At 43.7% G+C, this 23,948-nt stretch overlaps 1 protein-coding gene across 1 annotated transcript; it reads left to right on the top strand.

Moving 5' to 3' along the window:
- The first annotated feature begins 687 nt into the window (after nucleotides 1-687).
- On the top strand, nucleotides 688-22,529 carry pgfb (placental growth factor b). Its single transcript, XM_061216906.1, has 7 exons — nucleotides 688-1,377; nucleotides 17,861-17,897; nucleotides 20,303-20,499; nucleotides 21,201-21,280; nucleotides 21,662-21,691; nucleotides 22,085-22,147; nucleotides 22,364-22,529. Exons 1-7 carry the CDS (start codon nucleotides 1,312-1,314, stop codon nucleotides 22,383-22,385), a joined length of 495 nt encoding a protein of 164 aa, XP_061072890.1. The 5' UTR covers nucleotides 688-1,311; the 3' UTR covers nucleotides 22,386-22,529.
- The last annotated feature ends 1,419 nt before the right edge of the window (nucleotides 22,530-23,948 follow it).

The raw sequence follows: 23,948 nt of genomic DNA, 5'->3' as shown, positions 1-23,948 counted from the left end.
AAATATCTTTTTGAGAAGCCGCAGAACAGAAGATGGAAAAAGTTAATGGAAAAAAAGCAGAAGGGTATCCTGAGTCCACTGGGGAAATAATAAAACTGGACTTGCTTTACCTGTAGGCATATTTGAAGGATTCTAATGCTAGGCGTACTTTTCTCATATTGACTGTGTTCGTAAAAGTTGCGACCATAAATCTATATTAATCTTATAAGAAAATAAATAGTCTTTGGTGACCCATTTTAGCTGTACTCTATATATTTTGAAAAGTCAAGTTGAAGTCTTTGAAGGCAATGGTTAACTTGGGCCACTGGAGCAAATTATGTATTAAATTAGATCTCTTAGAGCTCGAACATAAAATCTTCAAGACTCTTAAAGAAATGTCTTTAAGAATGCAGGCAATTAAGAATAAGTCGCACAAACCATGAACATAATTGACTTTATATGTGCAAGCAAGGGATTGGCATGAACACCGAATTGAGAGTATAGGATTCCTTTTCATATCAATAGTTGTGTAATACAATTATTTTCGTTTTTTTAAGGGCACGTTGCTTTTTCCTGAATTCAAAAAGAAACCGAGACGGAGGGAGACTAACAGAGGGAGGGAGACGTGGAGGGGAGGAGATTCATTCTGGCTACAAGTTGAGAGGTAGTGAGAAGCAATTAGTGGCATGTATGTAACTTCGCCGAAGAAATGCACAGCGTAAACCTGAGCAAACCACCAGAGAATAAATAACCTTAGGACCATTCAATTTAATTATATTTTGGAGTCTTTCGAGTCCCACAGTCCACGCTTTTAATATGGAAATATTACCGCATATTTTGGAGAGCCAAGCATGTTAACAATACTAGGCTAATTATTTTCTTAAAATAGACTTATTTTAAGATTCATCATTCCATACAAATCTTTTTTTATTGAGAATGAGTAACGTTTGGATTTAGACCGTTGTTGATATTTTTTATTCAAACAGTAACGCATTAGTATATATAAACTATACAACAAAGGTGTATTATCGATTTTCAAGCCACATGAATTGTATTCGTCTTTTCTTCAGCTTTTCATCAGGTTTGCTATTGCAGCCCGCTACTGAAAGCTACGTGACGATGCAGTCATCCGCTCTTCGTGGTCGCATTGAGGACGCGTCAAAGTAGAAACTGAAATTGCTGCTGTTGCAGTTTTTTATTTTTTATTTTATTTTTTGTCAAGATTCCTTTTAATCGTATTTTTACTTTTAATAACTTTGATATTGCATTCCGCTTTTTGGTGGATTTCGTGCTTTACTTGCAGCCCTTGGGCAAACGGCTGAGAAACACGAAATGAAACTTTCTGCCAACATCATCCCGATTGTAGCTGTTCTCCTGCTTCAGTTTCCACCTGCTCAGGTAGGCTGAGATTCGCGTAAATTTAACTCAGTGCATGTCGTTTTTTTCTCTCTTGTTTGCACGTTTTGCTGCTTTCGTATTCATTTCATGGTAATTTAATTTGCTAACTTTTATTGCATTTTAAGTAGATTTTATTCATAGCCCGGCGAAGCGATGTTCTCATTGTCAATATGATACTAACGCGATTATTATTATTATTATTATTATTATTATTATTATTATTATTATTATTATTATTATTATTATTATTATTATTTATGCTCAAAGTTTCCCAAACGGTTGTGGATGTCTGACGTGAAAGTGAATGAATGACTGAAAGAATGAGATGAATAGGCTATAATTTTGGCTATATAGCTAAATTAAATCCCCATACTCTCCGGGTGCTGAGTCAGATGACTGCTGTTTATACAATGTTCATTTGTCTCTTTATAACATGATCCCTTTCTGAACTCGCGCCATATAGAAAAACGGTTGAGTCATGTAGTGAAACGTGACAGGGCTCAGTTTCAGAACTTTTCATGGCACGTGGGCCGACTGTAACTGATCTACTGCTTTACCTTGAAAGCACTTTGCTTCAGTGCAACATTTGACTTTTGGTGATTGAATATGAAATTATTGCTAATATTCCAGATTCAGTGGAAAGATTTTTTTTAACTTTACAACCCTTTTGTTTAATTTATGGTAAATTTACAGTCATTGTTTTGTGTTTTGTTGTTAAATTAGTCAGAAAATTGGGAGTGGCTAAATTGAACCCTTTATATGAAGTCCCTTTGCAATCTGTTACAGTCCTCCCATCCCTCCCCATCACCTCAGTGGCGTGACAGAGCTTAACCTTCCCAAAGTCCTCCAGCCCCCCGCCCCCTTCTGAATTAGAGAGAGTTCACTATGTTTTTGTTTTGTGTTACTATTACTGTGGCGTTTGAGGAAGAGCCAGAACCCTTTGCAACATCCAGCCTTGAGAATATCTATCATGCAGCTGGCAAGGACAAAGCCAGCCTCTGTGTTGTGCCGGTACCGAGCCTCACCTTCGAAAGGAGAAATACGTCAGCAGTGTGTCCGCCAGCCAGTGAGAGTGATGCCTCCCATTCAAGCCTTGTGCCCACCCACCTACAACACTTGTAAGGGAAGTATCATTGGGCCTGGCACACACATCTCGTCTGTCTGCTAGACCAAAGATCCATTCATTTAACTTTTTGGTCAGGCAAACACTGGTCTACACACTGCCTGTGTCTGCCTCTCATGTTTAATGCAAGGCGCAGGATCCCTGAACCCATTCACTCCTATTGTCTTGCGGTTATAGGGACCCTCTGCCAGCTGGGCTGATGGCAGTGCAGCGGTCCCCTTGCCAGCAGGGAGATGCTGAATGTAGACTGTACCATGAACCCATGCCCTCAGGAACTGAGCCATCTGTAGGTTCCTTTGGGCTTTGTACTGGGCGCTGTGATCAAAGAGCACTGCCGATGCCTTCAATGGGAGTTAGTTGGAGTGGGAGTGGCTGTGATGTTAAGTCCAATTATTTCTCAGCACATAGCCCCTCAAGTCAAGGCACTATTCGGATACGCTGGTGTGTAAATAGCCCCGGAGTCTGTGGTGGTGGGGTGCTCTTTGGCTTCCTCTGGCTGGGGCATGGTGGGCTTATGTTGGCCAGGCGTCCTCAGTTTTCCTCTTAGCAGCTGGTCAAATTGTTATAAGTTAATGGTTGTTGTAACTATTCATCAATCTTTTTGACTTGGTGGCTCTTCTGCAGGGCTCTGTCTGAACCTAATAACTGCAGGTTTTAGTGCTTCTTGTATAAGTGTGATGATTATTCCAAAGTCGGTGAGAAATCTCCATAAAGTCTTCAGAAAAACTAAAAACCTGCAACCCATGTGTTAGTCTCAGTCTCCATTTCACTAAATGAGATAAACACTTGCAATATCCCCACATGAGTAACAGAGGGAATTCTCAAAGTTTGTTTATGAGCTGCATGGAGTCTGACTTGTATTTTTTTTTATAAATCAGCAGTTAGAATGTTGCTTTTCCTCTTTCCTTGTGCTGGGAAAGATGTGATATTTCCTTGATCATCCCACGGAAGGAGGCCACAGAACGGATTTGCTGTTCACAGACAATGACCTTGGGGACAGCCACAGTAAAAGGCAGCTCCCTATGGAAACAGCAGGTGCTTGCGTTTGCCTAAGACAGAGCCATTAAGACTATCTGTGTGACTGGGATTGGGGTTGGGGACTATCTCACGCTGTCTCTCAACAGGGGCTGAGAAAGAGGAGGCAGTGGACTTCCTGGGTGAGAGAGGTCTTTAAGCCCTACTGAGCAACCTAGAGTTGCCTCACATGTTTGTCTTTTCAGTGATTGGTTATTTGAGCAATTACCTTGCAACAGACTCTGGCATAGTGCCTGGTTATTGTCCTGGCCTAGTCTTCACATCACTGGAAAATTCTCCTGTGATGAAATTGTTCTGTCATCTCTATCTATGGTCTACATCTTTCCTGTAACTTTGGAAACCCCAAATTCCTTTCAGAAATCAAGATGATTCATGGCAGTCATATTACTGTCCACTTATTGTTATCTCATTCCTGTCACACACACTTAAGTTAGGCCTCTGTTAGCTGGATGTGCGAGCTGACAGTCTGTTTAAGAGCACTTTTCCATGTCATGGCATTTCATTCTGTTAGACAGAGGAACTGTTTTTTTGGAGAGTATACAGGGCTTTTTGTATGTGTCTTGAAACCTAAAACCCGTGTCAGTAAATATGTCAAATGCATGACTCATTGAGATTAATTAAGCCCTAATTGTACCAATTAAGTAATCTAGTGCAAATAGAAAAAAAAATCTCTGAAGTTGCTTTGATTCCCCAGAGGTTCAGAGTAGCCCATCCATGCTTCAGTATGGCAGGATTAATCTTTTTTAAATTATGCCTAATCCATCAAAATGTAATTTGCGCTCTAAAGCAAGATGTTCTGCTTTTTTCTTTCCGTTTTCTTTTTTGTAAAACTGCCTAACTCCAATTGTCCATCTGGAGCATGCTCATTTGCTCTCCCTGTGCGACTTGTGAGGAATAGAAAGGGCCTTGACTGTGGATATCTGCAAGCACACAATCAAATCAGTCTTTGAGGATGCCAAGCAGATTGGAAAAGCAATCTGCGGTTCAGGCATCCATTTATAAACAGTTTGCACTCTTGCTTTCACTGCAGAGACTTTCTTTTCCCTGAACCGAACATCTCAGCAGACAGTGAAGACATCTCGCCTGTGTCGTGGTCTGTCGCTTCCTTTGACACAGATGCGTCAGTGGTCTGTGTGGTGGAGTGGGCAGCAGTGTCATTCCCATCCACAGCTGGGTAAGATTGCAGCCCAGTCTCGCAGGTTGCTTGTTGTGTTCTCTCACAGCTAAAAAATGCACTGTCCGTGGAAGTGTAAATACGTCTGTCAGGTCCTGTTTACAGAGTCTGGGGTGAAAGGATGCAGTCTGTTTTCCTTTCCTTGAAGTAAATCTTCTTCTTGGAAGCACTGTCCTGGTCACGCATTTATTTATTCATAGTGATGTATTTTCTTCACTCTGAGGTTCTCATGACGTCAGGGACCGTCCGAAAACACATTGAATGCGGAACGGTCAGGCCATGCCTGCTCTGCACCTGTTTGGCCTCACGGTTACTGGAAACATCCCAGCCAGCCTTCAACCTCTCTTATCTCCGCACCACCAGGAAGGGAAGCACCTGCCTTCTCCCGCCAGAACAATGGTGGCCCGCATGAGTGTCCTGCTTCCGTTTGGGCACAATCACTCCAGGATGTCTCCCCCTGCGGCCAGACTGAACCGGGCAGGTGCCTCGTGTTTGTCGCTCGCTGCCGTCTTAACTCTCCTTGGCTCTGTTTTCAACCCAGTCCAGCTCTGTGTATTCTTAGCACTTCCTGCTTCTGGGGTAAAAGCGTTAGGGCACTGACAGCTGCATATGAGGCCGTCATGCGAGTGATGGCTTCATCAGTGCTGGCGTCACGTCCGTGGCCATCTGTGTGTGTAGGGGTGAGTGAGGGAGGTGGAGAATGGCAGTTGTGCCAAATGACAGCAGCCTGCCTGCTAGCTTCCAGCCTTCCCAACAGCTGCCAGATCACAAAGGAACTACAGGGACTCCAGGCTATCTCTCTGCTCCCTTTTTTCCTCTCGCTTTATTTTTGTCTTTCCACTTTCCTGTCTTCTCTTTTTGACAGAGTTCATTCTGGCCGGTGCTGTCTCAGAGGTTCGGAGCTAAATCACTGTCACCAACTGGAAGGTTATGAAAGACGGCACAGCTAAATGACAATGTAACAAGTTCCCTTTAACCTATTGCTTCTTTATGGGAAGCATGTACATCTGTTTGTTCAAAACAACTTCTCCAAAACAACTTCTCCATGTAATACTTATCCACGCCTAAATGTCAGGTCACATTGACAAATGGGTCTGTAACTTGTGAAATGACACGTGAGAAGGAAGAGCTGAATGAAACAGGACTTATTCTTAATCCCTCTTTTGTCATGCTTTTTTAGGAAGGTATCATAACATTTAAGATGAGCGGTCAAAGTGATTTTTTCCAGAAAGGTTCATAAGTCTTTAAAGAAGGGAGCGGTCGGAGTGCCCCTAGTGCCTGAGCCTGAAGTGTGAGGACATGATTCAGTACAGGTGCTTCCTTTACCTCAACAGTTTAGCAAAACAATACTTGAAACTGGCCATCTGTGCTGGACAGGCAATTACCCAGGGCTGCTGTGGAGAGGGAACTATTTATATAACTGGCAGTGCGGCCGCGAGCCAGCCAGGCAGCAAAGTAAACACTGGAGCCTTCAGGTGACAACACAAATCCTGCACATTCCTTCTGCTCTGAGATGTCGCGCTCACATGGCATCCCTCCCACTGAACCCTCGTCTGTCACCCTGGGGACCGGCCCTCCATTTCCTCCTGTGAGTGGGGCTGGCATCCTGTGTCCCTGTGTGTCACCCGCTCAGTGACTGATGTTTGAGTCATGCCCACTCCCAACTCACTGCCAGTGCCAGCCCCGCTCTGTGGCAGAGTGTGATTTTTGGTTGCTTCCACTGCTTTCCTAATGTCATATGACAACTATACCAGGTGAAAGTCTGTACAGTTGATGTCATGTAGTGGGTGGCTGTGTTTGAACAGGCTCTTATCTAGGCTGGTTTGGTTCCAGAGGAAAACATTGTGGAGTCATAGAGAAACAGTAGTGCATGCAGTCTAGAGCCAGATCTGACCTAGAGAGGAGGTTACACGAGCAACGTGGGCTCTGACATCAAGGCGACGGCAATGCACAGTAACTCCAAACCAGGCCTCTGCGGTCATCATGGTGACTCCGACAGGGTTCCACGGTTGTCATGGTGACAGCCCCGGTCCTTCATAATTCCCTGTCCCAGGGGAGAGGGTGCAATTGCAATCAGGAAATATGAATTTCTCTTACCTCAGGGAAAGAGGGGTCCCGCCATCTCCTGTGCAAAGCTTTAATCTCCCATCTGGTGGTAATTTAGTGTGGTTTACACAGGGAGCGCAGCGTTTACTGTAATAGGGACCACAATTAGCTGGCCCTTATCTGAGGACTCGTGTGTGCGCATGAAGGGAAATGAGCTCTAAGAGCTAAAACAGCTCTTAACAAATTGAAATAATCCCGTCCACTTTTTTTATTGTTGTTTGCAGGTTTCGCACAGTAAAGCACTATTTCCAAAAGGGGTTTGATTACAAAAGCCGTCTTTATCCACAGGGGTGTTCAGCTGCTAAATCCGTCCTTCCTGGAATTACATAAAATCCTATCAGTGGAATTTATTACGTTCTTGGGCTTCCCCATTATGGCGAGACCAATGATGCTGGATGGGATGGATTCCTGCCCAAGTGGGCTACTTTTTATGTTATTGCAAATGGATTTGGGTGGCTATTTGATTTTTTTTTTACTTTTTTGACTTTGGGCTATTTTCGTCATCAATTGTTTTTTGGGAATTCTTCAAGAATCAGTTAATCCTTCACATTCTTTGGTGCTGGTGCAGTTTGTCTGTTCTCTGCCAGTTCCATGGTTGTCATTGTACCTGACGCCAGTGAACCAGTGGCTGGGTTGTCATGTCATCATAATGGTGGCTATCTCTAATCTTCACTGTTACATAGACCACTCTGCCCTTTATCTTTGAATGCATAATACTGAGCATGGAAACGATGGAGGCCTATTATTGAATGCAAATGTGAAAACTTTGTAATGAGCAAGAAATGAGCAGCCTATAGTCTATGTCCATGGCGCTGAACTTTCTGTTTTTGTGCGAGCATGCAAGTGTGCGAGTGTGCAAGTGTGCGAGCATGCAAGTGTGCGAGTGTGCAAGTGTGCGAGCATGCAAGTGTGCGAGTGCTTACTGTCCCCAATCTTGAGCACAAAAACTGCTAAAATAGCTACAATTTCATATCTGGTTTCACTGGGTAGGCTGTGAAGCATAGTACAGTACTACTCTATCCTTGGGTAAAAAGAGCATGTGCTTCCCTCACCCAACAACAGTATTTCAGTTCATAAGACAAGGCGGATATTGCACATAGCGAGTGATTACAGGTCTACGAAGGTGCTGTGTGTTGTCATTCAGTGAAATCCCCTCTGTATGGTGTTGTCTGGCGTTAGTGGGGGCTGCCCCATTACAGGGGCTGTTTCAATCATGTGCCATCATTGCTGGAATTTCAGGACACTCTGCAGCCGGGAGTTACGGCTCCCTGCTGGCAGCTCCGGAGCCCCGAGCCCGGGGGTGACTCCCTCCACGTCCACTCTAAAGCACCAGCTGGACAGTGTCAAACCAACACAGGCTCTCCAGCCATTTGCATGCCGCATACAACGCAAGGCTTACTGTTACATTTATGCCTATAAGAAACTGGAATACAGTACAAGAAGCATAGTATGATGGATAAAGGCCTGGACACACCAAACCGACGGTCGGCCGTCGGACGTCGGTGGTGCCCTGTCGGCCGAGTCTTTCCGGTGTGTCCCGCACGCCGACACTCCGTCGGCGTGTTTTGGAGGGCTCCGACGCCGATTCAACATGTTGAATCGGCGTCGGAGTGCCCGGAGCCGTCGATGAGAGAGAGCTCTCTGATTGGCTGTCCAGCTAGCGAATCAGTGCACGAGAAGAGAAACGGAAGCGACGAAAGCAAGCCATTCCAAAGTTACTATCACTACCAGACATAATTTTCGATTAGTATTACTAAATAGCGAGAGAACAAGGAAATTGCTGCAAACTGTTTGTTGTGAGCGAGACAATGGCTGCTTCTAGGTCCAACGCAATGCAAACGTATTCCCCGGTCTTCCGGTTTCCATTTTTTGAAAGACAAATACAGACTACCGCCACCTGCTGGTGTGGAGAGTTATTACCTCTCATGCAGGCGCAGAACATACGTGCAACTCGGCCGTCGGCGGACCGTCGTTGCGGTGTGTTCGGCACAGCCAACATTAACGACGCGTATCGACGCGAGGCGATCTTTGTCGGCGCTCCGCGGCCGACCGTCAGTTTGGTGTGTCCGGGCCTTAAGAAATCACATTGGGCTCAATATTATGGTCAGGCTCAGAACAGAGGGCAACCCATAAGGAGCTGTTTTCCGTATTGGCGACTGCCCTGTGCGGCCTCCAGAGCTAGGCTGTACATATACAGTGAGTCGTATGGTCTGACATGCACCATTTATATTAAGGTCACCGTGGTCTCCATTGTCACACCGGGAGGTCGGGACTATGCTCCACTGGCACGCAACCTTGTGTGTGCTGCAGGCAGGGTAACAGCCCCTCTTATCAGGGCCTCAGTCAGTGACCGGCCAGAGCTGACCACTCGGTTGGCAAGCTCTAGGGCTGTGATGTCATGGCAGTATATTTCAACTGACTTACCCTGCTCATTAACACAACTGCTGTGCCAGGACAGGCCAGGCTGCCCACTTAATGACAGCTCACAGGGATCAAGCACTATGACTTGGCCTTTTATCTTGCTCTCTTTGCGCAGATCAATTGGGGCACACTGACGTCTGTTTGTTTTAACTGGCTCACAGGCTGATGCGTTACATGATAGTTGTCAAAACAAACACTAACAGGTTTCAGTGATGCGCCTTTACACTTGCGGCAGATTTTACATACGACCTCGCTGTGGGCATAAACACAGGGGCCCTTTGATAAATCATTTATTAAGGGATTTTCCAAATCAGCTACCATAATGGCATCAGCAGAATGAGGGATTTGCCATGGAGAATATTTGGGTTAAAGTACACATACTTCTCTCATGCTTAACTTTAGTTCTCATCCATTGCTTCTTTCTGATTAGTAATCACCCAGTATATTGTTGCACCAGTATAACGTCAGCTTGATCGCAAGTTAGGGTGTAAAATCCACACAAAATATCCACACTAGTTTAAAACTAAATGCATGTCTTTGTTTGGTTGCACTTCCACAATTCATACTTACGCTACATCTTAGCTAAGTTGACCATAAGCCAAAACATTGTCGCATATAGCTATTCGTGTCTTGTGCCCTTCTAACGTCAATTGTCAAGTAAATATGCAATATGATGGCTGCATTATTCTATCCCAACGGCTGTCTACAGCCTGTTAGCTACCACCTATTCTAGCTGGTGGCTCATTATGGCTTTTAGTGGATGTATTTGGAAGGCCTTAACAGTGTTTTTCTTGTATGTATTGCTCTCGAACAATTGAGTTATTACGAAATAATTTATTAATAATAAATCATTTCTGTAGGTCTAATCAGAGATAAGGTCCGTTATTTTCTGTATCGCCTCTTGCCAAAAAATAAAAGTGAGTAGACGTCAATCTCTTCATACAAATGAAAGGGTCATCCATTGTGGAGAATGCTCTGCCAGCTTTCAAAACCAATCTTTCAAATCAATGCGCTATATCAATGGTAAACTAAATCAGTTTGTGTAACCGGTTTAAATTAAGTTATACTGGCATAACTCTGAATTTACATTCAAACTATCTTACGTTTGAACTTACGTTTGAACTTACGTTTGAACTTACGTTATACTGGTGCAACAGGCTGCAGGGCTGTTACAGATCATTTCTTTATCACTGTGGACGTGCAGTCACAGTAGCTCCTCTCTGGCAAGGTGGAGGTCATTTAGCATGAGTATAAATATGCAAAGAATGTATTCAGAGTTAAAGATATACTTATGATGATGTTAAGCACAGAGGCTTAAAGCTGTTAAGTAACAATGACTGCAAAATCCTAGAGCTTATGCTTCCCAGGTGCCTCCTTCGGCCCCTTCTTGGCTCCTACTCCCAACCTGACAGGCATGTCCTGAGATTGGCTTAAAATCTCCAACTGGCTTTTAGCCTCTCAAGCCTTGGTTAAATGTATACTCTGAAGTTTATTAAACCGTCATTCCCCATTACCACTGGCCAGCCCCGGATTGCACGAGACACTTCTGCTGGGGATGAGAGAGGCAGAGGATACATGAAAAAAACACAAATAAGATCTGTGATGGCTCTGCCAGCAGACAGCTTTCCAGGGGAGAGAACTCTCTATTCGGACCTTAGCGAGTTGCTATCACATCATCCCCCCCTGCCTTTGAACCCTTAAATGAGGGGGGATGTTTGGGTTGGCGGTAAGATTCACACAGGCCCACAAGAGGTTTGTTGTGGAGCTGCCTGAGCCGCAGCATCTGAAAGTGAACCTCCATTTTTAGGAATCACAATGTTCCTCCATTTGCCCTGTGCTTTGCAGGAGATGATACAGATTGGCAGGCATGGGCTGCTGAATAGCTGATAGTCTTGCCGGGTCTGGGGCTCTTACAGTATGACGGTCATGGGCTAATGGGAGAAGATGGGCACTGATCAATTTACTTCCAGTCATAGTAACAATTTAATGTATGAAATACTATTATTTGATTATGTAGCCAACTTACTGTTATATAGAGTCAGACATTATCACAGGAACAGCAAGAAGCAGTAAATATTTGCAAAAGTTTCTAAATATTTTACATTTTTGTTACATTTCTGAATTGTTTATTATATATGCAGTTAATATTGACAGATGAGCTGGTAAACTGGAACTAATGTGGAAAAACTGGAACCTTAAAAAGGTTTAATATTTAAAGACATACACATACATTACTGTATATTCAAGTGAATGTTGAATATACAAGCTGCCAGCAGAAACAATTTATCATCCTAATGTAGGCTAATGGGCTGTTAGCTTTGCTATATAGAATAAAACATTGTAAATAACAATGCATACAATGTTTATTCCTTATTTAAACCTTATGTAAACCTTATTCCTTATTACAGTATGTACAATCAGTGAAAATTTGCGTATTCATTTAGGATAGCATTTTTAACTTCCCATTCATTTTAGTTTCACATAAGTTTGCTCTAGGACAGTGCAATCTTATCTGAGCTCATCACATGTGATTAAGCATTGCTCTGATGCTGACATGAGAAAAAGCTACTGCAGCTCCACATGACAAAGCTTGTATTTAACTTACTTGTCTGTACATTGTTATTAATTACTTTATATTTAGTTCTAGTTCTAAGGGCATTCAATCCGATTTTGAGTGGATCTAATGCACTTTTTTCAGGACATGTTTTTGTCGCATGCCATTCGGAATAAAGTAGTTCAGACATAAAATTATCTGTATTTGTCAGAGTGACCAACAATGAATTGTTAGTTTCAGCTTCTTTTCACAATTGACTCAGGTGCAGGGCATAGTACAGGTGTACATTTCAATTTAATTAATTTTACATGGACATTAGTACAGCCTCTATTTATATCCATCACTGAAATTGTGGGCCACGTATTTCCTACACTAGGTTCTGCTCCTGTTTAGTTCAGATTGATTATGGAAGTCTAAAGCTTGTCTCTGGTAGTGGTGTGCGTGATGTGTGAAACTTGGTAGTGTGCGATGTCAGATTAATGTTTAAGTAGAACACGTGACCCTACATACTGGAGGAGAGGAGGCAAGAGGGTCAGTGTTAAAGTGCAGATGGACATCATGCAAAAACAGGATGTTGCCATGACATGCTCTTTTCAATCCTTCCAGCTGTCAGACAGATTTTCATTTCTCTAATAATTATGTTAAGGGGTGGAAAGCAAACATAATTCAGGATCTCTGTACAGCTGTAAAGTGCCTATTCCCATGGGTGTTAGTTTTAGCAGAGCAGAAAGATTTAGTTTTGCCTAGCTTATTATACATACTTCTTCCTAGTGTAATTACTACATTGGATGCAACAAAAGATAGTAAAGAAAAATACACAAAACTGCTGTAATGATAAGGAATTATTCTATTTACCAAATTTAATAATAGTTCCCAGAATGTTTGTGTATAGCAAATTCCACACTAGACGGGGTTTAAAAATTCCTAGTAATAACTATTTTTTATCACAGTGTAGATGACATTAAATGGAACAATGCTAGTAGAGCTAAATGCTCTCCAGTTGAATATGTTTACTCCAAATCATTTTATCCTTTTGTAATCAAAACATTTTATCATACACATTTCTCCAATAGGAAGTACTTTCTTGGAAACATGGAAAAACATGTATGGGTTGGGTGTTCAGTGACTATTACACCATTTGACTGTGGTGATACTAGAGTGGACACGGATTGTTGGTTTTATTTGAAATTGCACAGAACCAAATGAGTGCCCACTGCCCAGGCACATGGCTGTAGCAAAGAGCACCCAATCATCTCCCTGCCCTCTAAATTTCAGTGCTTCCTCCCACAAAATGTCAGAAAGCTGTACTATCCCAGTACTTTTCCAATATGGGAAAAACAAAAAGCAAAACAAAACAAACATAGGTCAGAGTGGCTTTGTGGGCATTGCGGTCTGCACTGCCCTCTTTTCAGCACCACGAGAATGAGCCTCCTCTTTGTGATCAAGACCTATTCATTTGGTTCCCATGCCGAATTCTGGAAGTGTGCTGTATTTCAGGAACGTCATCTGATGTGCTTCTTAGAAATGGTGCCATACACATCACAAGAAAATTGGTTAGTGAGCCTCTCTCTCTCGCTGACCAAAAATAGGGATGCCTGCACTGGCAAATAAGGGAATTACTTCCACTTCTGATTGTCTGTGGCAAAATGCATTTGTCCCTGGCTGCCTAACCGCCATTTTCAGTCACGATACTCATGGGCTTCAAGGAAGGGAAAGACTGTGAGAGAGTCAACAGGCACAAATGAACTGGGAGAGTTTTTTTTGGCCTCTGTCTGATTGCTTTTCTTCTCATACTCCCTGCCTCTCGTCCCACAGAAGACATGATTAGCAGAGATTAAAAGTGACGTGCTTCAGCTGTGTGGGAGTAAGGAGCTTGCGTCCGCACTGCCAGGCCTGCAGGCTATCTCGAAAGCACGGTCCCAGAATTAACCCAGATTCCATCTGTATCCTCGAGCCAAAAGGAAGTCGAGGGTTTTTTTATGGGAAGTCTGTCTGTGGTATATTTTAGTGAAAGAAAAATAAGACAACTACAGTAAACAGCCACCTGAACATAACTGTCCTGGATGGTGGTTCTGTACATCTGTCCTTACGGAGCACTATGTAGCAGACAAAGTCTGTTCAGTCATTTCAATGAAGGTACACAGACGCATTGATCTTTGCTATGATCAGAGCAGATATGCTTTAATATCATATCTTAATATAATATAATACTTAATATAATATCAATTTGGAGAGTGGATAGACGAGCTGGACACAGGCAGATATCGAAAGTCCGGATTGCAGGAGCAGGAAAGGGAGAGAGAGCAAAAGCGACTCTTAAAATAAACACAAAATCTTTGTCTGGATCTGGGTAAAAATAATAAGCTAACATAATAAAGGCAAAAGAAATTAAACCAAGGGCGGCACGGATGGTGCAGTGGGTAGCACTGCCGCCTCACAGCAAGTAGGTCCTGGGTTCGAATCCCCGTCGGCCGGGGCCTCTCTGTGCGGAGTTTGCATGTTCTCCCCGTGTCTGCGTGGGTTTCCTCCGGGAACTCCGGTTTCCTCCCACAGTCCAAAGACATGCAGGTTAGGCTGATTGGAGAGTCTAAATTGCCCATAGGTATGAGTGTGTGAGTGAATGGTGTGTGTGCCCTGTGATGGACTGGCGACCTGTCCAGGGTGTATTCCTGCCTTTCGCCCAATGTATGCTGGGATAGGCTCCAGCCCCCCTGCGACCCTGATCAGGATAAGCGGGTTTAGATAATGGATGGATGGATGGAAATTAAACCAAACTGTGACTTTTCAGCTCTGTTTCTCTTGTACACAGCTCTCTCGTCTGTGGTTTCCCGGTCTGAGTAATTTCTGAGGAAAATAGTACACATTTATCGTCCTGGACTCATTTGAAATGTAGTCCAGTAGATGTGGTCCTCGGATTGCCCTGCTTCCTTCCCACAAACTGTGGCCTTGCCAAAGGGTGACTGTAAATACCAATGCTTACATACATTCAAAAAATGAAAGAATATTGTGTTGTCTGATGCACGTGAACAAGCAGCATTTTTCCTGCTACAGTATGTTCTGAATGCCAGCTGAGTTTTATCAGAATTTTATTGAATTTGCAGATGGTTGAAACACACCACTTCCCCTCTCCACTTCCCACTACCCCAGAGAGCAATGCTACACTCATTTTAGAAGAAGCATTTCCAAGGCCCTGAGAAGCAAATGCCATTGGGGAGATTACGATGCACGGATCTCTATGGGAAAAACGGTGCAGCATATGGAAGCTCAAAGCTAATCCATAATAGGTCTGTGGAGCTCTAACCCTGCAACACATCCAGCATTTTAATTAGCTGTTGAGAATGATCTCTTGCTGGGAGCGCTTTCTGACATACATACATTATCTTCCCCCTTGAAGATGACAATATTTGGTTTACCTAGATGCCTCTGAAAGTGCTGGTGAGGATGTAATTCCCTCTTTCTTTCACTCTTTCTTTCTTCACCATTCGTTATCATCCCCCCGTCCCTCTCGGGGTGTGGATTGTATCCGCACTGGTGTGTGGGAGTGGTGCGGTGGGAGAGAGGGTCTGTGCTCAGGGATAGCTGAGCAAAAGGACGAAGAGAGGCTACGTGAGCTTCTCCACACAGCTCCACAGCACTGCCAAATATGGGGACAGCTGGCTTCCTCTGACATGCCTTACCGGAGGTGCCAAGTGGCTTGGTCTCACCATGCCCAGCTGCCACAAGCACTCCCCTGATTTGAACTTCTGTCCTCCGAGCTGGGCAGGGAAGGGCAGCCTAGGAGCGGTAAAATGTCTCTGTGGTATTGAGTAGCCATGTGGCAGTTTTAGGAATACCAGGCCACAACCCAACATCAAGGCCCACAGATGGGCGAGCAAGTCCCAGATCATCCTGAGACACAAGGCTGAGCAAATTGTGGAAGGTAAAGTGAAAATATGTGACCAATACGTTTGTGGATCATCCTGTGCATTACCCCAAACTTGTATTTCTTTCACCCCAGCTGACACATTGTTTGTGGTCCTCACAACGTGTCAAACCTGTCAAAATGTTGCAAAATAAATTAGCCCTCAAGAGCTTTTCTAAGATACAAATTCCGAATTAACGTAACCTTCATGAATTCCACTTTTTTTGTGTAAGTAACTGTACAAACGATTTGCGAAGAAATTCATTCCTTTCAAGTTTTTGATAAATGAGGTTTGTTATCCCTGTCAAAATGTTGCAGAATAAATTAGCGCTAAATTTCAGTGCCCAGGCATTGCAGTGAATGCTAGATGAGTGCCTGGTGTCTGTCCCTCCAAGCCATCTCTGCAGAAGAGAGGAGAGGTAACAGCTGGGTGTCGTGCCCTGTCATGCTCAGTCCCACCGCACCCAGACCCAGCGGTATCTGCTCGCATCCCGCAGACATCGGAAAGAATGGATACAGATGGAGTCACCAGACCCCACCGCCCTTCCCAGCTGATTGGCTGAGAACCGGGGCTGGTTTTCCCATCTGCTGTGAGCCTCTCCCAGCATTCTTCGGAAAAGGGCCAGCCTCGGAGGCCACTCCCCGGGAATGCCCCGAGAGCGGCTAGCTCCCAGTGTCCGCCCCATCACACGCCTGCGGTCACCCCGCCTCCCCCACCCCGACCGGCGGGCAGCGAGGGCCTGCTCTGCTTATCTGTGAGGAATGCTCCCGCTGAGCCTGGAGGTCGGCACGGCAACACTTTGCCGCGTCCCTGCCGCACATCTGTCACTCACCCCACAAGCAGGAAGTGAGGAGGTACTCAGGAGCGAACGGACCGGGAACCGGCTGGGAGTCCAGAGCTAACTTAGTCGGCATGGCTGCCGCCGTATCTTAATTGCCGAGAGCGAGTCCACTTGTCAAACCGAAGACGGCCCAGAGCCCGCCCACAGTCCGGCACACAGAAACACGGTGCTGGTAATCAGCTGCCCCTGCCACACGTCACAAGCTCCTTTGCGTCCTCGACAGTTATGCACATGCCATTCTCCGGGTGTCAGACCAAGAGCAGATTTCTAGTCTTTAGTACTCTGGACTGTACGACAGCAATCAGAGCGGCTTGATAAATATCCGAGGTCCGAAGGCGGTCTCCTGTAGAGCAGTCACCACTGGACCAGCATGAGCCTAAAGCTGTGTTTCTCTAGGCTGGACTCCAGCCCATCGTGATATAAACACCAACAGAACGGAGCTTGTCAAGACCTCTCGGCTCTGCCAGAGACCTTGTGGTCTTTACCTCGGTCTGCCCTAATGGCATCACTACAACGGAGTCACATGGAGTTGACTGGTGGTCAGTACACGTCCACTTAAAATGGATACTGTTAAAGACAGCATGTTCTCTTGTGGAGGTACAGGGTTTACATCAATATGGTGTACTCATCATCCCTCCGGCTAACTGCTGCGGGGCCCTTTTAAACTTTATCGTGAGGAAATTTCTCCTCATGAAATCAAGCTACCCCATGGCCCGTGTTTGTCCAGCTGGATGAAAAAAAGGTTGTGTTTATTCGTGTGCGGAGATGGAAATATCAAGGAGAAGGAAAAGTCATGGGTGGGAAAATAAATAACTGAAACCTATAGCTTACCAAAGGGCTTTTAACTTAAACAGTTGGACACGGAGGGAATGGAGTGCATACAGTAAGTGGCCCAGCCTGGATCTGCAGCTTGTCAGAGAGCCTTTCCAGACTAGCTCATGCACCAGACAACTCCCTTCTCGTCGGACTACCTTCTATCGCAGATCCAATTTCCTTCACAAGAGGGCAGAGCTGTACTCATCCTGAACAATCGACTCACATGCTAAAATGAGCATTTACCTTACCCAAAGTGAGAAAGGACACTTGTGTTTGGCTGTAATCAAACTTTGCCTGTTACATATGACTATCTTGTCTGTTCCCTGTTCCCTGTTTTTGCAGCCTAGAGACGGAAGGGGACTGATTGCGATTTGCTGCATATTTTTCTTGCTAATTACTTTTTGATCCCCGAACAGTTTCCTCTCTGGAATGTACAATTACAATTGATTCTGTACTGAGTTGTTGTGCCTGTGTGTTCTCTGAACTTTCTCTCACTTCTGTTCTATCGCAGAGTCTTCCTTCATCCAGTGCAAACAGGACCTCTAGAGGTAAGGAGCACCTCTTATTCCACAAAACATCAGGGAAAACTTTAGAACATTTAAGCCTTGGTGGCCCATTGGAACACCCCTCTGCCATTGACATACAAAAGTTCCAAACGATAACAGCTCGGATCCCAAAAATAATAATAATGTACCCTATAATAAGCCTATCAAATTGCTGACAGACTAATTTTCATGTTCGAGCACGATCGAGCTGCAGGAACACGCTCTGAGGACCAATAAAAAAGCTTTGTGATCCTCTGCCACGATCTGGAAAACCCACACCCAGAGCTGTTTGGTACAGGGCAGTGTTTAATTCAGTCACGCTCAATATTATTGCAGAATCTTCAGTGCTGGGTGTGGTGTTTTTCACATTAGAAGTGGGCGCCATGTGTGTCTAGTTTGGGGAAGAGGGTCATTTGAAGGCTGTTTTTTTCCACGTATTATCTTCCTGTCTCAAGCTGCGGGCATTAAATCTGGAATTCACATACAGTGCATGTCCTGTGAATTGGGGCCAGTGCAGGGGGGGATGTGTGGACAAAATCAAGGACACCCATGCCTTCAGTTTGACAGACGAAGGATCCCACTCATAAGGAAGGCAGGACAGCGCTTTGTTTTTACAGCCAACATCCTCTGCCCAGAGACCTAGGGTCCTTGCCCCTCTCCCACGCCACAGCTGCACGAGTACAGACAGGGGCATGCTGGGAAGAGTCCTCCAAGCACTATCCATTGCCCCCTCCTGAGCACTAATGCTTAATTCAATCAATGCACTTTCAAAACAAACATGGCAACATAGTTGAAAACCTGTTATGTTCTCAGTTACACAAAGCCACCAAATGGAGGTTACTGTAGCTTGAATGTAATCTGTGGTGAGGGGTACTTCAGGACAGGCTGAGGTTACTTAAGGGCAACAGGCTAGGGTTACTTAACCGATGGATTGGGAAAAGAGTGTGTGGGGACAAATGGGGAGCAGGGAACACCATCCATATAAAGCCCTCTTCACTGTACTTCGCTATTAGTCACTGGGACCATAGAAGCCAAGTCCGAAATCCCACACCGTTAAAACAGGAGGAAATCGAGCTAAGATGTACCACTGCAGTAAAGAGTGAGATAAGAGGAAACAGATTGCAGAGAAGATGCTGACAGAGAAATGAGGAGGGGTTGCTGCAGCAAAGCAGAGGCTGCCCAGCTGTCTCCCCCCCCCCCCCTCCTCATCCCCACCCCATTCCCCAGCCTGGCCTCTCCACGCCCCAGCTTGTCTAGTTTTATAAACAGCTGCTTCAGTGCTGGGCTCCACACCATGACCCAACAGGGTCAGAGAGCTCCCAAGGGTGCGGGGGCAGCAAGGCTCCGAACAGGTTATGTACACGGACGATACTTCAGCGTTTGTTTTTTCTCTTCGCTGTTTGTTCAGGCCGAGACTGTCTGTTTTTCCTTAATATCGATGGCTATCAGGACACCTCCATACATAAAATCCAGCAGGATAGCTCCTGATTACACAAAAAGTTGTTTTCCAAAAATAAAAACAGGATACTCTCTGACCAGATTGTGGGCGCTTTTTGGCACGGGAATTAGTTGCCACTTAGATAAGGGTCCCTAATACTTTGTCTATGCAAACATACTGTACCCACCCTGGCACAGTTTTCATTTTTTAATTCAGCTATGATTATGGCTAGACTCATATTGCTACTGCATTACGTAGAATGGCGTCAAAATGTTTTGAATTAAATCGGTTGATCAGAGTTGGTGTCCACCCAACCCCAACCTTCCACAGTCAGACCATGGACACTACACATTGCGCAGTGTGAAAACACTCTGTGTAGACACATAATAATCGAAGAACATATGAGACTCAGCTAATGAGGCATTATAATTATATAAGTTATAATTGTGCAATTGTGCATGCCCCTCCACCACACGCACGGAGAGACCACAGAATGAGGCTGGTAACGAACCATAATCCCGTCATGTGGCCCAGGGTCTACGTGCAGATTTCAGCGCTGGCTGTCCCCATGTATCCAGATCCTATAAGGAGTCAGGAGAGCTGATTGGTACTGAGAATCTGTGTGCATCCAAATGCACACTGCCAACCCTCCCCCGCACTCCTTTTTAATGTTATGTGCCATTGAAAACACATGGTCTTCCAGATCACTTCAGCGGTACATACTTCAATTATCATGAGGTATGGACTTGAAAATATAAATTCCAACAAAATATGCTGTACCCGACCCTAAAGGTGATAACAAGAAAATGGCGTAATCATTCAAAAGGTGGTATTATTCTGAAAGTTGAATAGTTGAGGGATGATTTGCAGCAGTAAACAGAAAACGGCAAATTTGACTGAAAATTTTGATTTTTTCAGTGGAACAGAACCTGAAGCTGGGTAATGGTCATGCTGACTTCTGTTGTTGCAGTGATGCTGTTCCAGGAGGTGTGGGAGCGGAGCTTCTGCCGCACTATTGAGAAGCTGGTGGAGGTGGTTCATGAGTACCCTGGGGAGGTGGAGCACATCTTTAGCCCTGCCTGTGTGCCCCTGGTGCGCTGTGCTGGTTGCTGTGGCGATGAGAAGCTGGAGTGCCACCCCACACACACCTCAAATGTGACTATGCAGGTATAATACCCCCCCACACCTTTCCACTTCAGCCAGGCCCGTGTAATCATAGTCAAGACACTTCCCCTGGCCTGAGAAGGTATAAGCCACCATTATGTGCTCAGTTCTGCCAGATATAATAACTGGATTGAAGTGGTTATTTGAATGAGGAATCACATGCACCCATGATACTGTAGCTTAATTTAAAGACTGCTACAAAGCTAAGGGACTTCCAACCCACCGCACAACTGCAATCATTCCCTTTGTAAGCAGATATTAGCCAGGAATATTTCAATTCTAATGAAAACATGTTGAGTTTTAGGTTTGGGTGTGGTGAGCTATCATATGAATTTGTAGCCAGATTTGAAGTTCAAACCTGAATGGCACTATGCAATTCAAGTGTTAAATGCTAAATTCATTGCACTCATAATGCATCACCCAGTAGGAAGGAATCTTAAACTGTGCAAAATATCAGACTTCAAGATTCATTCATAAATATGTGAATTATAATTGCAAAATTATGGTAGCATCTATCAATCAGTTCTAAGCCTGAGTGGTAGGAATAAGTGTCAGTACAAGGCCATTTGGCTCAAACCCATTGCCATCTTGCCTATATTTCAGACTTTGTTGAGAAACAGATGTATGTTTCACTTTGTGCATTGAATAGAAACTTCTCTGGATTTCCTATTTGTGCTAATTACTCTGTCCTTCTGTCTTCTCAGCTGCTGAAAATAAAGCCAGCGGGAGAGGGTCAGCAATATGTTGAAATGACATTTGTGGAGCACCAGACATGTGAATGTAGGTAAGAAGAAATCCTTTTGTTGCTGTGTTTATTTGTGCTTGATCTATGGAAACAATGGCAACTGAACCCTAAAACGCTCTTCTAATCATCATTTTGTTTTAGTTCTGAAACTTTTTATGATTTAATCACTTTCACTGCAGCTCTTTCATGTGGTATATGATAACACTGTGCTGCACCAATTAAACTGGTATTGTGATGAGTAATTTAACTTAAAATCAAATATTTTAGAGACAGTTGGAAGGATGGAAAGGATATTATCTTTTCAAAGAATCATGATTTATTGTTTTGTTCTGTAATCTGTCAAATGTTTTTTTTTTTCCTGAAGTATATATATTTTCAGTAGTTTCTTGTCCTAAAATAATATCTATTTCTTGTTCAAAGACCCAGGAAAGTCACACTGAGGAGTGGGAGGTAAGTAATGAAAGAACTTTTAACTTAAAAATATGAATATTCTGAAAATATCAGCAAAGCCTAGCATAGAATGCTACATTGCAATAGTATACAATAATTAGTTTAGAAGAATAAATGCCTTCATTAAATAGGCATATCACATGATTTAAAAAATGTTTAGAGCCAATGCATTTTGGCCAAAGCCTTCATCTGGATATGACTAACTATCCAAGTAGTCCTCTGTATAAAATTATCACATCGGTATGTGAATAAATGTCAAGTTGCCAGTAATGTCAGTAATAAAATAAGTTGTTGTTGTTAACACAATAATGACATGATTATGTTATTAATGGTTTACAGACAGCCAGTGGTTTGGGTGTAACAAGCGAGAGTAAATTGTCTTTCCCCCAACAGGCGGAGGCCAAGAGGAAGAGGTAGGAAGAGAAAGGAAAGACAGAGAATGAAAGAGTGTGACAAGTAAGTGTCCAATGGTTTCCTGATCTCTACTGATTTACTACTACAAAAACAGACTTCATGGTTCAATGAGAACCAATAAATAACCAAAAGAAAAATACTTAAATCCATTGCTGCTACAAATGGTTATTCATACGAATGTAAACAAAATGAAGTAATTCTGCACATAGGTGCAGGAAAAACACACAGTAAAGTTTCTGTCTTCTCTTTGCCCTGTAGATGTCAGCCTCCTCGCAGGTAACTGTAGCCACGCCCCTGTCGCTACCTGGTTCTCTATTTATTCTCCGTTCAGCGCTAATAGCAGTCAGCAGTCTTCAAAGCACTTTTCGGATATTGTCTCACACTCTGCACCGGGGGACGCACGTGCTAGGGTTATTGCGGTGACGCGCCCTGCTCCCATGGGCGGGGGGGGGGGGACGGGGGGGACGTGGAAACTGCAGAATCCCTGAAAGGTCACAGTCAGCAGGGGAGACAAGCCTCAAGTCACCTGACTTGCCAGGAGGTGCAGCGCAATGAAGGACCAAGCTCAAGGGAGGAGACTGATAAAGCAACCCAGAGAACTGTGATTTTTGTGTTGCTGTTGTTGCTTGTTTTTATATACATTTTTTTCCATTCATTGTTATCATTGTTATATTCTATTATTGTTGTTGATTCTATCTGTCTGAACCCAGTATTTATTACTATGAATAGAGGAAGTGGAATGATGTTTTAATGGTGAACAGTGCAGAGACTTTCCATGGACTGTCTTGACATTACACAGTGGGGAACGATAATGTGTAGCAAATGAAGGACCTTGAAAACTGCAAGCTGCTGACACCATTTACCTTTCTGTGGAGGATGAGAAATGTCATGAGGCTTCTTTTTAGCAGGAATGGCTGACTGCTCTTATCTTCCATTAGTGGGAGGTCTATAAATTCCCATTTATATTTGAAAATTCCGAGACATAACATTAGTAAAGTAACAGAAAAATGTATAATAAACATGATACAAAGTTTTCTGAATTGTATTAGCTTTATATGTTGCTAAACAAAGAATGTGGAAAGGTTAATGTGAAATTGGCTACTGCAATAAGTTGGCTCCATCTAGTGGCTGTGATGTTATGCTCTAACAAGTGTTTATCTAAGAAATGCCTTGTCACAAAGCAGCAACATGGATAAACATATGAAAAGTGTATTCATTATGCATTTTGATAGCCTTTATATTGATTAAAAAAATGAAAAACACAACACAACAAAATATTTGAAATGCAAAAACGATGGTAATAATAAAAATAATGGTTTCAAAGAAGGAGTTCAAATGTTGCTTATTTTAGTCCATCCTATACTACTTTAAGTATATATGGTTACTCAATCTCATATTAACTACAACATTTATCTAAAACAACATGCAAAACAATTCACCAAATCAATCGAAGATTTGGAAATTGCTTCAAGCATTCAGTTTTAAATTGATACAAAAATAAGTGATTTTATTCAAGCACCCATCATGCCTAACTGACCCCTCCATGTTGGATTTTGCACTGAAGAAGCTGTGTGTAGTACATGAAAAGCACCTATATGGTGTTGTCCAGAACAGGTAGGTGGGTGCTACCTCAACACTGATGTCCATCATAGGAGCTCCTGTCGAAAGGCAAGAGTTGTGCTGTTCAATACAAATTTAGCAGATGTGTTCTTTGTAGTATACCGTATTTGAATAGCATTGACCATAAGCCATCATAAATAACTTTTCTTTTTTGGTCATTTTATGCCACAGGCAGGCCATTTCTTCAAAATGGAAACTTGGGATGTTGAAATGGAAAGTGTAA

The sequence above is a fragment of the Conger conger genome, chromosome 1 (genome assembly GCF_963514075.1).
Source record: "Conger conger chromosome 1, fConCon1.1, whole genome shotgun sequence".
NCBI classification, from domain to species: domain Eukaryota; kingdom Metazoa; phylum Chordata; class Actinopteri; order Anguilliformes; family Congridae; genus Conger; species Conger conger.
This window is presented reverse-complemented; position numbering and strand designations above follow the sequence as displayed.

Bases quoted from the DNA above. Each gene is read 5' to 3' on its own strand.
- pgfb (XM_061216906.1), top strand. From the start codon at position 1,312: ATGAAACTTTCTGCCAACATCATCCCGATTGTAGCTGTTCTCCTGCTT. The intron at 20,500-21,200 runs GTATAATACCCC...CTGTCTTCTCAG, and splicing joins CCTCAAATGTGACTATGCAG to CTGCTGAAAATAAAGCCAGC. The intron at 21,281-21,661 runs GTAAGAAGAAAT...TCTTGTTCAAAG, and splicing joins CACCAGACATGTGAATGTAG to ACCCAGGAAAGTCACACTGA.